The sequence below is a fragment of the Plodia interpunctella genome, chromosome 18, assembly GCF_027563975.2.
Source record: "Plodia interpunctella isolate USDA-ARS_2022_Savannah chromosome 18, ilPloInte3.2, whole genome shotgun sequence".
NCBI classification, from domain to species: domain Eukaryota; kingdom Metazoa; phylum Arthropoda; class Insecta; order Lepidoptera; family Pyralidae; genus Plodia; species Plodia interpunctella.
In genome coordinates, this window is record NC_071311.1 from 5,264,869 (window position 1) to 5,282,212 (window position 17,344).

At 33.9% G+C, this 17,344-nt stretch overlaps 1 protein-coding gene and 1 long non-coding RNA gene across 7 annotated transcripts in view; one reads left to right on the forward strand and one right to left on the reverse strand.

Moving 5' to 3' along the window:
* Window positions 1-1,315: 1,315 nt before the first annotated feature.
* LOC135309891 (uncharacterized) lies at window positions 1,316-9,785 on the reverse strand. Its single transcript, XR_010370140.1, has 3 exons — window positions 9,660-9,785; window positions 9,470-9,558; window positions 1,316-1,493 (listed from the first exon to the last, which is right to left on the reverse strand). It is a non-coding gene; the product is annotated as an uncharacterized LOC135309891 (long non-coding RNA).
* Dscam4 (Down syndrome cell adhesion molecule 4) overlaps window positions 7,619-17,344 on the forward strand; it is a 149,656-nt gene continuing 139,930 nt past the window's right edge. For all 6 annotated transcript variants that reach the window (XM_053758909.1, XM_064436528.1, XM_064436527.1 and 3 more), the window contains exon 1: window positions 7,619-7,901. In XM_053758909.1, coding sequence (XP_053614884.1) covers window positions 7,868-7,901 — 34 coding nt within the window. In that variant the 5' untranslated portion in view covers window positions 7,619-7,867. The remainder of the gene's footprint in view (window positions 7,902-17,344) is intronic.

A 17,344-nucleotide genomic window follows, 5' to 3' on the forward strand; every position in this document is an offset into this window, starting at 1 on the left:
CATCGATAACGTGCACATTACGGTACATTGAATTGAAATGAAACTGAAATACGAGTATTTACCTATGTAAGGTAAATCTTTTTCATTTTATTGACACATCTAATGTTTTGAGGTATAACAATACCTTAAAAGGAAAAAAAACCGAACCCTTACAAAATTACTCGTTCGTCTATCTCTCCCACCTTCACAGTAGTTTGCTCCGAAACTACTGAACCTATGCTTTCTCGGTTATTCCCGTTCGTCACCGGCGTGCAAATTAAAAAGTAAAAGGTGGTGTAGGTACAATCAACCGCACGTCAATATGCAAGTCTGCATGCATTACAATACATTTGTAAAGAAGTAAGTAATAAGTACTACTGCAGATTCTTTGAGACTTCACAAGTAGGTAGCAGTCGACAGCAGAAATTTTGGGAACTCCTGCGGAACAAGTCGAGTACGATAGGATAGGGTACTTAACTTAAACCTACTTGGTGTTGTTGACTTACAACTGTACGTTTACATGTCTCTAACGGTTTTACCTATATTCTTCAGAACTTCAGAAAAAAAATCAAACTGCAAAATTTACATATTTTTCATCTTTGCAATATTTCTCAACAATAATAAACATGTAACCGTAAGTAAGAGCTCTGAGCACAGGTTCTAAGCTTAATCTCTATACCGAAAAATGAGTATAGGTATTTTCGGTAGAGACAAAACTCAGTACGTCATGCATCATGCATACCTACATTTATATTTAAGTACTTATATTTTATCAGAGTTTTGCATTGACGTCGAAGCTTTTAATTTGTATTAATTAGATTCTATTAAGTATTCATAAAAGCGAATGCTCATTTGAATGTAGTGTTTTCTTAGTGAATTATTTCATGTAATTTTTATGAGAAATAAAGATATTCGACAACAAGTAAGTACCCATGTTAGATATAAGTTGTAAATAAAATAAATAAATGTTACTCATAAAAATCTTGAAAACTAGGAAGGGGTGGGTGATTAATCATCAGCTCGCACGGGATAGGAATGCATAGGTCGGGCTAATTGCGAGTGCAGCTATTGTCTGCCGCTCAGCTGCGCCTCGCGCCGTAATATAGGGGTTTTAATTACAAGAAACGGCACGTATCGTTTGCAGAATGTCGACGATATAGGTGCCAAATAAGTCATCGATTTTTCATACGCAGTGGGAAATCTATCTTTGTATTTTGAGGCAAGGATAAACTCCATACTTATAATAAACATCAATTAAATCTTTAATCGTATTAAATACATATGTAGGTAGTTTTTAAAATAGAAATAACAATTTACTATTTGGAGTAACGTTTAATTTAAAGCGACTAAAGTAGACATGTTGTATATTTAGATATTGGAAAACACAGCCTAAATCAACATTTTAAAAAAAATTAAATATCATTAAAATTATAGAGAGAAGGAAGTTTTTCATCTGCTCTTTGCCCGACCTACCCACTTCAAGAGACGGATTTAGCGCGGTCCGAAATATCCACCTGAAATCAATAACGGACACGTTTTCACAGACATCACAGATAAAGGATATATTAACAAGTTAACAAGTTGAAGTTGACGGGCAAGTAGACCTATTCTATTGTAAATTAAGTAATGTAATAAAACATAAAATATTATTAGGATTTAGAAAATAGGTGCTCGTATGAATGAATTGGCCTCTAAATGTAATCTGTTCCATAAACGCCCTTATTACGATTATTTTTGAATATACATAAATCACTGCTTTATGGTTATTATGTTATATATATACCATGTAAAAAAAACTGCTTACAATGTTAGTAGGTAGGTAGTGAAGAAATCAATTGATATCAATACATATAATAAAACAGTAAAAAGTGTTTCAGTACATTAAAGATGTTTAAATAAAAAACTTGAGATCGATAGAGAATCAGTAATCAGTAATAGAATAAGAATTTAAAAAAAAGTCTGTTTGCACACGCTAATCTCTGGATCTACTGGACGGATTTGAATGAACTTTTTTGTTGTATAGCTATAAAGCCTGGTCAACATATAGGGTATAATTTATTTTGGAAACTGGGACCTATAAAGAAACTAGCAGAACCTATAAAGACCAACTAAACTGTAGGAAATATAGAAAAGTCACTTTAACAGAAATTGTTCGCCCTGATGAGCATTTTCTGATGACGTATAAAAATCGAAGATATGGAACACCTGATGATGAACTCCAACAGACCAGCTAGACTATTAACAGATATGACAAAAGCGCCTTAACAAAAGTTGGTCAGCCTGATGAGCATTTTCTGTAGACTTTTAAAAATCGAAGATATGGAACACCTGATCATGAACTACAACAGACCCCGCTACACTATACCTAACATATATAACAAAAGTTGGTCAGCCTGATGAGCATTTTCTGTAGACTTTTAAAAATCGAAGATATGGAACACCTGATCATGAACTACAACAGACCCCGCTACACTATACCTAACATATATAACAAAAGTTGGTCAGCCTGATGAGCATTTTCTGTAGATTTTTAAAAATCGAAGATATGGAACACCTGATGATGAACTCCAACAGACCAGCTACGCTGTAACAGATATGACAAAAGCGCCTTAACAAAAGTTGATCAGCCTAATGAGCATTTTTAACATAGGTATTTATAAAAAGACTCATTTGGTCCACGTTTTTAACAATGATTCACAAACATCTTGAGACTCTCAAAAATCTATTTTATTCCCCATGTCTTCTTTGCCGCGTGTAACAGCTCTTCTATAATATATATGAAAATGACGTCTTAGTAAAAGTTAATCAATCTGATAAGCATTTTCTGTTAAGTGAAGTCTTAGCAGAAATTGTTCAACCTGAGGAGCAGCAACAGTTGGGAGTATTAAAATAGAAGATTTCGAACATTTCTGAAACGGAAGTTCTGTGATAAAGTTAATCTTATATTTACCCTATACTATTATAACATAAGTTGGGGGTACCTCCACGTGGTGAAGGCGGAAACAGTTTGGGCTAAGTTTCGATGACGACGGAAGGTATTCGTTGAAAACTTGCCTGAACTGGCTAAAACTCCCATTTATGTATAGAACATGCCTTCGGGCTTATGCTATTTTGAGTGGTCCTTTCCAGTTTATCTTTGTGACACGGCAGCCTACCCGGTAACGCAGGGGAGCAGTCACTTAGATTTTAATAGCAAAGAAAATATTTAAAATTGTGTAACCATGACTATTAATGAATTGTTTCAGATTTTACTGTAAGTTAACGTTCAACCCTTTTCAAAGGGGGGTGAAAGATTGTATGGGACTTAATATTGTTTTTAAGATAAAAAGCTGAAAATTGGAAAATATACTCTTCATCATTTTTCTCAAATAATAATCGAGATTTTACTATGAAATTCACGTGGGCGAAGCCGCGGGCAAAAGCTAGTACGTAACTATAGGTAGGTATTTACAATATTCGCGAAGTATTTTTTATAAGTCTTGGTTGGTTGACTATTAAAATAACAATGTCATGACAAATTACTCGCAAAATCTACCACAGCACCTTTACCTATGTCTTACAAATAATATTAGTATTGTCCCGATAAGTCCCGGAATCCGACAATTCCATTACAGGAGTACTTCCGCATCATTTGTTATACTAATCATTTCGGACGAGGGTGCAGACTTGATGGATTATGTTCCGAGACGCTCAGGGATCAGGCCTACATCTGTTCCTTAATAGGAAAAATAATTCTCTTCCTAAGAAAGAGCACCAGACTTTAAGACGCTAATTATATCATCGACTCTGGATATTCTGGTGGAAAACATTAACTGACTTCTTGTAAAATAATGCTGTAGGTACAAATATCTGCGGGAATTTTCGATTTCTATATTACAGTTTTCACGCAAATATGATAAGACAATGTAATGTATTTTTTAACTGAAATGTAGGTGAACTGCGACTGCCGACCGACATAATCTTACGTAAATCTGGTATAGGTATTAAAAGATTGCTTATTCTTATTAAAAAAATAAACAAAACTAGCTTACTTACTTTGAGAAAAATGGTAATTTTAACGCGTGAGAGGGTCAAAATAAGGTTCATACTGCTCCTAAAGAATATTAGGGTCTGGGTTATAAAAATGACTACTGGCGTATGTCTACTCGTAAACATTTTATGCTCTCGATTCTATACTACGAAACTGGAAATGTTGTGCCACCAAAAACAGGCGTTTGCATGAGAACTACTCTAGTGTGTATGAGATATTAATTATTGGCTATTTATTCAGAATTCACTGCATTGAAGTGAACAAATTCTTACTTAATCATAACTTCTTGTATAAATGTTACTAGGGTGTCGTTGCAAAGGACAATATAAATATTAATGTCAGAGGGTTGGCAAATTTTGGTAAATAATTAATTTTATTGCAATAACTGTAAAAGGCGGACTTAAAGCCTAGGGTTTAAGTCCGCTCCCTTTTCATATATCTGGGCCATTTGGATCTCATTTTAATTTGATTTTTTAGCAATCCAGTGGGCTGGGCACTTAGTTTTGGGTCGAATCTTTAAGGTCCAGTTAGCATCAACGTTGAGCACCAGACCTACAGAAACATGTATCCAATGAAATCTAATATTCAGGTCAGGAAAATAAAGGATAAACATTTCCTATACGCTACACTTATCAAGCGATTCTTCTATGATTTCAGTTTCGGGTTACTGACACGTGTAATGTAACCGTGTAAATATGTGTGTGTAAAAACCTGGGTAGCGGTCACATAGCTGTGTGTGGGTAAACCAACGTCCTCAAACATTACCAATGGTTCATTGATGGACCATCATCCTGTTCTTGTAGGTTATGTTCCATAAACAAGGCTCTCAGTTTTATAGTTTCCACTCCAGCAGTATTGTGAGCCCAATTATTTCATCTAAATTTACGATGTCATTTGTGAAGCTCATAAGTGTTGTGTTAAGGTCGATATAACAGATACCTTATACAATTGTGAGTTTATCGTTATATATATTTTTATATAGCACTAGCTACGCCCCGGGGCTTCGTTACAGTGGGAACCATGTTATATTCTAACCGTGTACCAAATTTCATAACAATCGGTCCAGTAGATTTTGCGTGAGAGAGTAACAAACATACATACACACAAACATCCTGACAAACTTTCGCTTTTATAATATTAGTAGGATATGTATAACTCCTTTATAGATATACTACTAATAAGTATTATATTATGTGAGTTACCGAATGGTAATACAACCTACCTAGGATACCTTATTAGGTTTGCCAGTGGAAATTTAAAATTCCACTAAGTACCTATGTGTTTAGGGTAAATTTAGATTAGAAACACTTGTCAGCGATGCTACTTTTGCTAATGCTACTTTTTCGAAGATGTGCAGTAGGTATGAACTCGGTATGAAGGTTTAAGCCCGCCACTTGACGTGTTGCCACTGCGCATGCGTGGTAAGCGGGCCGCTTCGTTCTCATTTCAAATTTAGGTTTTTTGTTCGTTTTTTCAACTTTGCTGCTATCACATACAGTTTACTGAAATAATTTTAGGCGACGAAAACAATTGATCGTCTCGTACTTGCGTAGGTAGTAATTCTATGAGGTAAGTAATAAAATATTACTCATCTTGTGAGTACTTCGCACAAAATATGTTAATCCTTCGACATGAATTACTTTTAATCATCTCGCATGCCGCAGAAAAAAAAATTAAGTCAAAGTTTTGTAATGAAGATTAAACTGATTTTGCGATCAGCCGCCTGTCTGAATTCAGCTCTTTTTTAGAATGCTATTATTAGCATATTAATGCTAAATATGCCTTAGTCACATATATTGTTTAGAAACACAGTTTTTTTAAATTCAAACTATTGTTTGAAACAAACTATATTAATAGCCACTCAATTAACAACATTTTAACTCAAACAATTTTGTTTAAACAATTTTATACCGTTCCAATTTGTTCCAATCAAACAACTTTCTAATAAAATAACTAATCCCTAACTAATAACTATTCAATCCACATACCGAAAAGTCGATCTTTCCAGCCGTTAATTCGGCAAGTGTCGGCCTAATTCGGGCGTTATCGCCTCCCGAGACGTTATCTCGGAGATTCACTAATTTACAATCCACGAATGAATATTTAATGGAAGTGTGTCACCAGTAGTGACGTAATCAAACATAAACCCTGACGCATATAAGATATAGGATCCATCGAGGCGGTTTTAGTTTTACTATAGGATTAGCGGAATAACAGTTTTCGTAGAAGCTCTACAAAACTTTACGTAGAAGGAAAAAACTTTTATAACAATCTTCGTAGAGATTACTAATTTCGTAGCAGACAAAATTATCATTCAGTTCATTTATCTACGTTATTATCGCACTGGACTAGTCTCTGTAGTTTCCTCGAGGACTGTTTTTCGCAGTTGGGCCCTTTCTGCGACTAGTCTCTCGTCCTCTTAATTTTTAATATATGTTATAAGACCTATATTTGTTAATTGACGTCCTTGGAGAAAAGGCTGCGGTGAAGTTTGTTGCGCCGCTTCTTCTTCACCTGCACTTTGGAAGTCGGCAGTAGACTTAGTTTAAGTAATTTGTTGACGTCAATAAGTGATATATATCCTAAATTGAATAAAGAATTTTGAATTCGAATTTGAAAAAAGTGTAATGTAATCGTTGTGAAGATCGATTTTCATTTTTGAATAATTAATTACTCTGCAATGAATTATTAATCGAATTTCAGAGGTAACACATCATGGTGTAGCTATGGGAGCCACCCCAATTAACCTGTTAAGTTTCGTTATATGAAATTGAGGAGTTAGCGAAATAAATGAAATAAATCACTGAGTGGTGGACTCTATTTAGCGCTCTTGTAGGTACGCCACTGTGTGTCGCGCCCCTGAAATTCAGTACTCATAATTAACACCGTAGAGTGATATCGTAGAAGCGATGAGACATATTACTCGTTTCGTAGAGCCTCTACAAAGAATTTGCTCCTGCTACGCAGCTACGAAAAGTTTGTAGGGCGTTCTACGAAACTGTAGCGTTACTTTAAATAAAATTTTAGTATTTTCAATTCGAAAATGTCGGTTGCTATGCAATGTTTGTAATTAGAACATTAATAAAATATAAATTTATTTTAATTGGCAGTAATCATTTCATAGCGGTTCAACGAAAATGATTTAATACATATTTATTGCAATTTTATATTTATATCATAGAAAAGAAGAAAGTCAACCCCAAAAAATAGAATAATCCTTGTTTTTGTATAGGCGTTTTAGTTTTTTTAAATTGTATTGTAATGTGTGTTTTTGATCAAAGTTATAAAGTACTTTTATAAACAAAACATTTTAAAAATAAATTGCCAAATCTTGAGTTACGCATATTCAAGTGTAACTTAAGCGTATAATTATCATTTTGATCTTCTAATAAGCTAACACTATACACACTTTATTACTAGTAATCGGAAACAAGTAAACCCAAAAATTATAAGCGTTCACGTTCTGCCCAATTCAGCGTCTACTCCATTTTACTACGCGGAGTGAGGGTTGCGGGGTGTCAGGGGTGGGGGGCGGAGGAGGGGGAGGAAGTGAGGGCGAGCGAGACGCAGCCTCCCCAGCAACGATTACTGATTAGTGCGGTGGCGAGAGCGGTGCGTCCGCCCGTTTGCCCGCGCGATGCCGGCATATCCGCGGGAACTAACATGTGGTTACCTCTCTCGGGATAAGTACTTTCCTCTTGTCAACCAGCCGAGTATGTACTTTATCTTCGTCTGTAACACTCCGCGTACGGAATAAACAGCGGATCAGCTGATTGCGTGGCCGGCGACACGCCTCTACATGTGCTTACACACTTACTACGTCTGTGCCATGGTGTATATGAATGTGGTCATTGCCGTATGAGGATTGACGCCGGGTGGTTATTGGCCCATAGTAAGTTTTTTTTTTTAATATAACTCGCCTTTGTAATAACGTGTTCGATAATTAATAGATTTGGTACAGAAAGCTCCCGTGTTATTGTGATTTCTTTAGTACAGCTGTGCTTACACAACATCGGAGGTTAAAAATATACAGTAGCTGTTTTTTATGAAGTGTATGATGGTATGTATAACTGTGGTACATAAGGACACACCAAACAAAGTAATTCTAAAATTAGACCAAAATCGTTTGAATTGTATTTTTTATTGCCTAGTTACCGGCTTACACATAATGATACTCATGTCAAACAATTACCTAAGCACGAAATTATTTTATCATAAAAAACACATTTAACAATGAAATTTTGATCATATATAAATTTGTTATTCTTTAATCAAGAATCAATTAACAAATTTAATAAGTTAATATAAAAATTTCATACTTTTAATCAATTTAGCTGCTTGGCTCAGATAACACAACAACAAACTAATAAATCAAATTTGCTGACGTAAAAACAAGGTTTTCCACAAAATATTGGTAAAAGCTGTAGGTGTCGAGCCTGAGGGCTTGTAAAAATATCCCAAATCTGACCCAATTTCTATGTATTTTAGTTCAAAATACGTTTGGGTCCGCCTAAGAGGTCGGGAGCGGCTAAGATGGCCCTTGGTTATCTTGTATCATGGGTTAGATGATCTTAAAGTGTGATATAATAGACTCCGAATTTTTTACCTTAGATTTGGAAACATGCAATATTTTAGGAAAACGATAAGCTATTTCGTAGTTTGCGTTATGTTGAAGATTTTTTCTCTTAAATCTCAATTGTTTATTAAGATTTTATATTAATTGAATTCTAATCTGTGAATTATTTACTACTACTTACTTTTGATTTAATTTGGATCCACATTATCTTATACTTTTTCAATTGAAAGCATAGAATTTGCAAGCTTCTACTACCGCGAAAATTGTATTGTATTCAAATTCAATCAAAGGAAACTAGAGATTATTTTCATAGGAGATAGGCTAGCAAACTATCAATTTAGATCATTGCGTCAGAAAACGTATTTTCTTAATATAGAAGAGTTAGTTATATCTTAGTTATATGCATAAGTAATGCAATAAATTTTAAAATAGATTTTAAAATATTGAAATTGTTTGAATATTCAGGTTCTGCCTATAATAAAAACTTGCAAGGTGATGACACCATAGCACTTTCACCAATGTATCCCTTTGGGATCGCAAGATGACTATTAACTTTTTACGCAACAAGGATTTGCTTGTGTTCTCGTAACTCTTAAAAGGGGTCCCGAACTTGCTAAGGCGTGGCTGAAACATTGTTTGTGTTTTGTTATTTAAACTAGTTATTTCTAACGCCATATAATTACTCTGTACACATATACAAACATTTGTGTGTTTGTGCCAAAGTGCGACGCAAAAAATATTGTTTTTGTGAGTGAGTGGCGATCTACCTAATATATTCCATGCAATGAGTTATTAGCCTTTGAAAATTTTTATGACTTTAATTCCTAACCTATATTTGGCAAAATAAAACTAGCTCAGATAATATCAAGTGACGATATACTTGCCTCCGTGATGTAGTGGTGACAATATATGCCCGTTCGCTATCTGGAGGTCTTGGATTCGTTTCTCAGGTTTTTGTACACATTCTGCGGTCCTGAAAAAAAAAAGTGAAGGTTAGTATTTATTATTTATTTTTAAAACTTACAGCTTTGCCGTAACTACATATATATAGTATAAGAAAAAAGATGAAAGTACCGAAATTATTGGATCTGATTACCGTATCCACATTGACCGGTTCATGTATATCACAATTAAGTAGGTTATAACATCTCAAACTTCATTACAATTCCCTCGATATTTCTGTACGTAAATAGAATTTATCAACATATAAGTGTGTCATAATAGCTTGCGTGGGAGCTGATATCACCAGTAATGTGTGAGTTAAACATTATTCAACTAATGTCTGCACAAAAAGGGATCGCTTTCCCCAAACTTAGCTCACAAATCATTACTGTATAATGTATGTCGGTCTTTATTACAAGTATGAACATTTAGCCATTTTGTGGTTTAGGTTATAATGGTAAGTTACGGTATGTCCGTCATATTGTAAGAGTAATGTATCTGCGAATAACGAAACTTTTTTATTATGAAAGGCAGTTCTTTTTTACCATATAATAATGGATAAAGTTTCGTGATTTAAAAGGTTCTCTTCATTTAGGGTCCGACGTTAGTGAATAATAAAATCGCTTATAATTTATATCTTAAAAACGTTAAGTCGTAAAGTTTCTCAATTATATATTTATATAAATTGTCTATTGTGTAGCCAATACTTTTTGATTTGCCAATTAAGTAGGTAATTTATTTAATCGGAGGAAATTCTGAAGAAAACATGGACGATACAATCCTTTATTAAATAAGTATATACGACATGACGGAATTACGAAAATATGGCTATAAAATACTACGTAATATTCAGGAAAAGCTGGCTTTTTAGCTCTTTCAGGAAAAATACGGGTCATAAAACGAAACGGTTGGATTTCGCCGCACGCGTCTTGATTTTCACGCGGGGATCATCAAAGAAATAAACACTATAACAGGTACTTTTTACGAGTTTCCTAACGGTCCAAGTTTAGGTTTTGGGAATAAACACGTTCGATATGTCACTCTGCTACGAATACTTACTTCAGACGCTCGGAAGTTTGTTTGTGGAAAAGATTAACTGTTCGAGTCTTGAAGTAGGTAGGTTGGCTAGGTCGCTCTGCATAAATTTCGATGGCGCTCCCAGTCTACTTTATTTATTTCCTTCAATCTATGAAATTAATAATATAGGATGTAGAGTTGAAAGGCTGCTAAAGTAAATACTTGTAGTCAGAAGAGGTGGATTTTGCCCAGGTTTAAAACATCATTGATTTTTGAGGAGAAATATTTAAAAGATTATAAAGACAAGATGTTAAGTGGAGGTATTTTATAGGATTGTAATTATACATGTCATAATGTAAATATACAAATAGATATGCATCAAGTTTTGTATGCAAAAACGTAAGAATATTATGTAACTCGGTAAAACAAATATATTTTCCGAAAAACATGGCACAAAAAAGAATTTTGATGAGTTGGCGGATCGGTGCTTAGTCGGGGTGAGCTCGTAAGTCAACGTCGGTGCCAGAGAAGAGTTAATGCTGACCAATTATCCTTTGCCCTCCGCAGGACTATCTGATGGTAATGCTTTGAGAACTATGTGCGTAATTGGTTCGAGTAGGTACCAATTGAACGGTTGTTAGGACTTTGACTTACTATTTCATATTAGCTAGTGATTTTTTACTTTGTAAGGTTATTTATACACATATTTTATTATCATTAGAGATGTAAAATATGTGTTCAGTATTTTAGTTACGTATAAGAGGTCGAAACTTCGTTGTACTTCTAGAAATTTATTGATGTAGGTACCTAATTCACATTTATTTCATACATTGATTTAACTTCTACAAATAATTCACACTTATCAACTATCTATACATAATTATGTTGATGTTGAGTATAGTTGATAAGTATGAATTTCAATTCAATTGATTTAAATCTTAATAAGAAATGTAATACTATCCATATTATTACATTTCTATCAATTAAGACTTACAGCACTGAGAACTAATAGTAGCATGCGAAATTGGACAAACATTTTAGACATCGGCGAAAATTCAAATGTGCTGACTCAAAAATGTAGTGTGCTGCAATGTGTATATTAAGTAATGCACTATGAAAGTTGGAGCTTATAAATAGATCCTTTATACATCAAATTGAATCTCTAAATTCGAAGCTCGTCTCGAGATGATCTTGGAAATTGCGAAGACGTCGGAATATTAACCGGCAAGATATGAAAGCCTGCAGTGATGTAAAGGCGTTGAGCAGGTGTACCAACAAAAGGATTGATAATTACGTCTGTAATCTGGTTGAATAATCATTGTTAAACGCTAATTAGATTTGAAAATTTCATTTAAATTATTAGCATATTGACTAAGTACTATGTAATGTTCTGTCGACATTATGCAAATAAGATCGTATAATCTATATTCGTCAGGTTCTGTGGGACTACCGGAAACTGCGTTGAAATTTTTAATTTAAGTACCTACCTATTTAAAATAAGTAGATTCCGATTTTGTATTTTGTACATTATGAAAAATTAAAACTTAATTATAATTAACTATTTCGTTAATATGTGTTTCATTAAATTTGTAGCTAAATAAAAAAAACATTTTTATACCACATTAACCTTTTTTTAAAATAATGTTGTAATTAATTATATTTTTAGAAACATCATATCGTGCTGCAATATTTATAGAAATTGTATTACAAAGTAGTTTTAGTACGTACTAAATTATTTTTGACAACAACTCAAACTTTATGGTGTTTAACCAACAGTATATGATTAATTATCGTAGTCATTATTGTATACTAAATGTCAGTTAAAATAATTTGAAACTATTAGTTACAGCATTGAACATTCATATTATTAACTATACAATTTCAAGGATTTTCTTGATAAATACTTTGACTTCGACCTACAGGTCGGTCGGGGCATCGTAGGCCTTACAAAGCCTACGATGCACGATTAGATATACCTATCCTTATAACGCCAAATATACATAATTTGTGAATTCTGTTATTAGCCTTCAATACGGCCATTAAGTTGACTGTCATGTCATAGACCTCATCTATTATACAATTACCGGACTTAGCAAAGTCCTTTGTTAAACGCCCTTTCAGGTACAAGGAAACTGATGAGGGTCCCTGAAGTTCGAGGCAGGAAGCACTAGATATTATACCAATTTTCTTGTACAATTTGACTTGTAGGCGTATTCTATTGAAAATTTACACAATAGATTAGAAATAACTAATAATAATTTAATTAGGTTAAGAACAGGCAAGGTAAATTGTATTCTATTTTGCCACCCATTTATTTACAGTAAGGTGTTACACGCAAGCTTAAACAATGCCTATTCACTTTTGTCTTGAAGATCCCAAAATTGTAGGATTAATTTAGTATTGCAGGTACTGGCATTTTTGTAAATATATATATAAATAAGTCTATTTTTTTTAATAACTTGTTTTTATTAGTTTATTTTAGTTGTATGTAGTTTATAAAGTAGCTAAGCTTAAAATAATGTTATCTATGTAAATAATGTTATGTATATTTATATAAAATATATATTGTGTTAAAATGTTGCGTACATAATATATATTCTAGACTATAGGTATACCTAATATAATTAAATAAATACAATCAACGTAACTATTGTATTGTATGTAGGTATGACAGAAAAGTAATAAACCATAATTAATTTGTTTTCCGAATTGTCACGAAACGGACAAGCTACGCATGCTACCATACAAATTCACTCAAAAATATAAGGGCTTGTAAAGTTAGCAGTTTAGCTCTAAACGAATGATAATTTTTTGCCAATGCGAACATGGTCGCTTTGGCGACATATTGAACATATTTTGAAGGCATCTGTTCTTCATTGGGTGAAAGGTGACATAAATGTGGTTACGCCGAACATTTTCTCAGTTTATATCCAAAAAGTTTGACGTATTTAAACTTGACTTTTTGGTAACCAATTACGCAAAGTACTGGGCGTAAACCCAGATGGGTGTGTATATTACACCTATAAAATTATTATCCTCATCTATATCTTGTTCTTGTACCTATTTATTTCGAACCACAAGAAGCAACGTCATATTGTTTCACTTGGGAAGTCTTGTGGTAAGTGCCGGGTCAAAGAGGTCACCTACATACAAGTTACCTCTTTGAAGAGCTGCCTGCAAGATTTAAACTTTGTTTCTCTCATGTTGGGAATTTAATAAGATCTCGAGATCTCGAGATGCATAGGTATGTACTCTTTGGGGCTAACTCAATCTGTGTGAATTGTCCATATATATTTATTATTATTATCACGCCTATTAGATTGAATACTAACCATGTTGAAGATGTTCGAAGTGAAGAAGTTATTAAGGAAGCGGTCCCTGGGCTCCGATGTTCTGCATCTGAGAAAGTTGAGTAGCAATAGAGTATCATGGCTATATCTTTCACAACATTGTATAATATTTGAGCTAAGAATTGAGGTTGATCCAATGATCAACCTCAATTATTATATTACAATGTCAAAACGTTTGTAACGGTTCGTTACCAATACTACCCTAAAATTAATAATGATTTTATTATCCTTTATCCAGTTTCTTTGGAAATGTTAGTTGCTACGTTCTGCTAATGCTCTAACAGCGATCGGCGGCGAATGAAGCTATTGAATGAATGGCGGAACTTGACGGAAGGTGGCTAACTTCATGGCATGACATTCCTAGGATTTTCAGTTCGGACTCCATTGCTTTCTTCCTTATAAAAATAAATAACGAATTACTGATTCTATTACCTATTTAGAGGAATTGTATTATTTTATGTGTTACCTCGTGTACAGGGGTTTCTTCTGCTGGGCAAGACGTCCTATTACCGAGAACTTCTTTTATCGGCTGACTTTTTGGAGGATAAGAAAACCCTACGGACAACTTCTACGCCGAGCCATTCCACTGAGGATCATCGCTCCAAGGACAGTGTGGTTCGAATTATATTGACTATCAGTAGCGTTGCGGTGCGATATGAACTCACTCCTGACACTTAAATTGTAAAGGTTAGGCAATAAACCTGTTTAAAATTGCCGACACTAGTTTTAATGTCTTCTTTGCAGTACTCCTCTAAGGAAAACCTGTACACGTAGTAATATAATAAGTGAAGTAATATTAATTCTTACACATTTTCTTAAGCCACGTTTTCGTCTTGGACTGCATGTATACTAATAGTAAATAGGCACAGTTCTAGTACTCTTCTCTCATACGTACAAACATAATAAAGACAAAAAAAAATTTGAAAATATGTAGGTACTTATACTACTAACAACATAAATAACATTCACGAAATGTAAAAGTGAGCTCAGAAAATATGGTTAGATAAAAAGAAAGATAATATGTCAGAGTCTATTTAACATAATATTAGGCCGTAAATAATGTGGAGTCGGTGTAAATAATCTAACTGTACGATCTTATAGCCCAACGTCTGTGCGAGAATTTATTATCCTTAGCCTTTTTTAGCGACAGGCGGCATGAGTGGCAGTGATGTGAGATTTCCATTGTATCTCGTTTTACCTGATAAAGAAACTCAGTATTTGTGCGGGTTACTTGACTGTTGTCGGCTCTGATCCCCAATTGTTGATATTGGAAGGATATATTCGTAGATAGTACAACATCTGTTGTTGGCCTCGAAGGAAATTATTAAGTTTCTAACATTTTAATAAACTCAGTGCTTTGTTATTGGAAATTGTAATGTGTATTGTTTAGTACAAGTGTAGATACACATAGGTACATACAGAATTTTATTTAAAATAGGACACATCATCAGTCTTACCTTCAGATACCTACTTATCTTCTTTGTATAATAAAATTTCTACTTCTAATAAAACATGTAAGTAACCTACTTAATATCATAAAAGCGAAAGTTTGTGAGAATGTATGCGTATACATGTATATTTGTTACTCTTTCACGCAAAATCTACTGGACGGATTACTTTGAAATTTGGTAGGTACACGTGTAGAATAATAACCCGGACTAACACATAGGGTATCCACTTTTTAATAAGTATTGAAATGAGAACTTACATATAACAATGCACTTAATGTCAATAAAAGCCGAATTTGTCTTTACTCATTATGTATTTTTAAGCCAATACCCGTGTGAAAAATGAAGTCAAAACTTCGAACTTTGCCCTCCAGTGAAGTCGGTCTCTCATTAAGGTTTAACAAAAAACAGACGCTTTCTTTCATTACAATGCATCAACAATAGGCCCTCCAATAAATTAGATCCTGTTTGTTAAAATAGCTTGCGTATAAAAGAGGGCGAATTTAAAATAGGGAAGAGTACGAGACCCGTCACTCCTCGTCATCACGTTTCAAGATGGCGGTCGCAAGATGGCTGCCACTTAGGCTCGAAACGTGACAGAAAGTACGTTTAAAATCAAAATAGGTGCTTTTGCCACCCTTGTATACCATTACAATTTACAATGGGTCTTTATCAAAAAATAAACCTAGGTACATAATTATACTTTGATAAACTTTTTAATATCGCCATGATTTTAATGTATTAGCAACATTTTTGACTAGGATATACGTTAAAAGATAAAATATACACATAACGAATCAGGTATATAGGTTAGGTATGATATTTTTAAATTTTGGCCTAGTAGTAAAATACTTTATTGCGCCAAAAACAAGATACAAAGTCCAGTTAATATGCACCTAAGTAGTAGTTATAAGTAAATATTGATAACTAGAAGCAGATAAAAATAAATATCTGCTTCTAGTTATCAATATATTTCGCGGCGGTTTCATGTATGCTGTAGGCATGTAAAATGATTGACGCACCGACGAATTGTAAGCGAACCTTAGCTACTAAAATTCAACTGGCTTGAACATGAATGCATATCATGTTAAGTATTATTCGCTATTGTTAAGCAAACATTGAATCAACAAAGCCGAAAATATTTCGTATGTGTATCTAAGTAGATATATCAATATAAAATTATATATTATAACTCCATGTACCTTATTTTAATACCTGATATTTCATTCTCATCGTTTTATAATTCAGTGAACATGGCGTGTGACAGGCGATCAATTAGTTCAGAAGAAATACTTTAATTATTCTTACGTCATGTCAAGAGTTTTCATAGGTTCCATAAGACAAAGTATTAGGTTCCATAAGTTTCCATAGGTCACGGCGTATCTCAATCAGTAAATAATTGTGTGTATTATAAAATAAGTAATTTACTTTTTCTATAATCAGCTTTCGTCTGAAGCTCTCACAACGAGAATTTTTCACTGTACGCCAAATATTGGTTGAGTAGATAAGGCTTAAAAATTTTGCAAACATAATCTTTTCGCATTTATATTATTAGTTCGAAATGTTAGGATAAAGCATTCATTCAAGCTATCCGAAATGTCAAGATCCCCGGTACAAGGTGGTAGTGCATGTTCTATTTACAATATAATTTGTTGCACAAAATCGCAGCTGGTTGGAGCGTCGTCATAGCACTTCACACAACACGTTGTGAACATTTCAGTATTTACTTAATGTGTTTAAACTTGATGACGTAGAGTTCGTGACAAGGCCGTAGTGAGGAGTCTTATGTGAGGCGAGGAAATCGAGGTTGTGCTATTGTGGATTGTGTACGAATGCGCTTTCGTCTCTTACACATTTGTTGAATTAAGCCACCACTTATTTTGTGTCGTTTTTCTATAAAACACACCAGAGATTCGCGAAATTTCAGAGCACTCTCAGATTTCTTGATTGTAAGTTTTTGTAACTGTATACTCATATGGCAATTTCGTATTGCACAAACCTA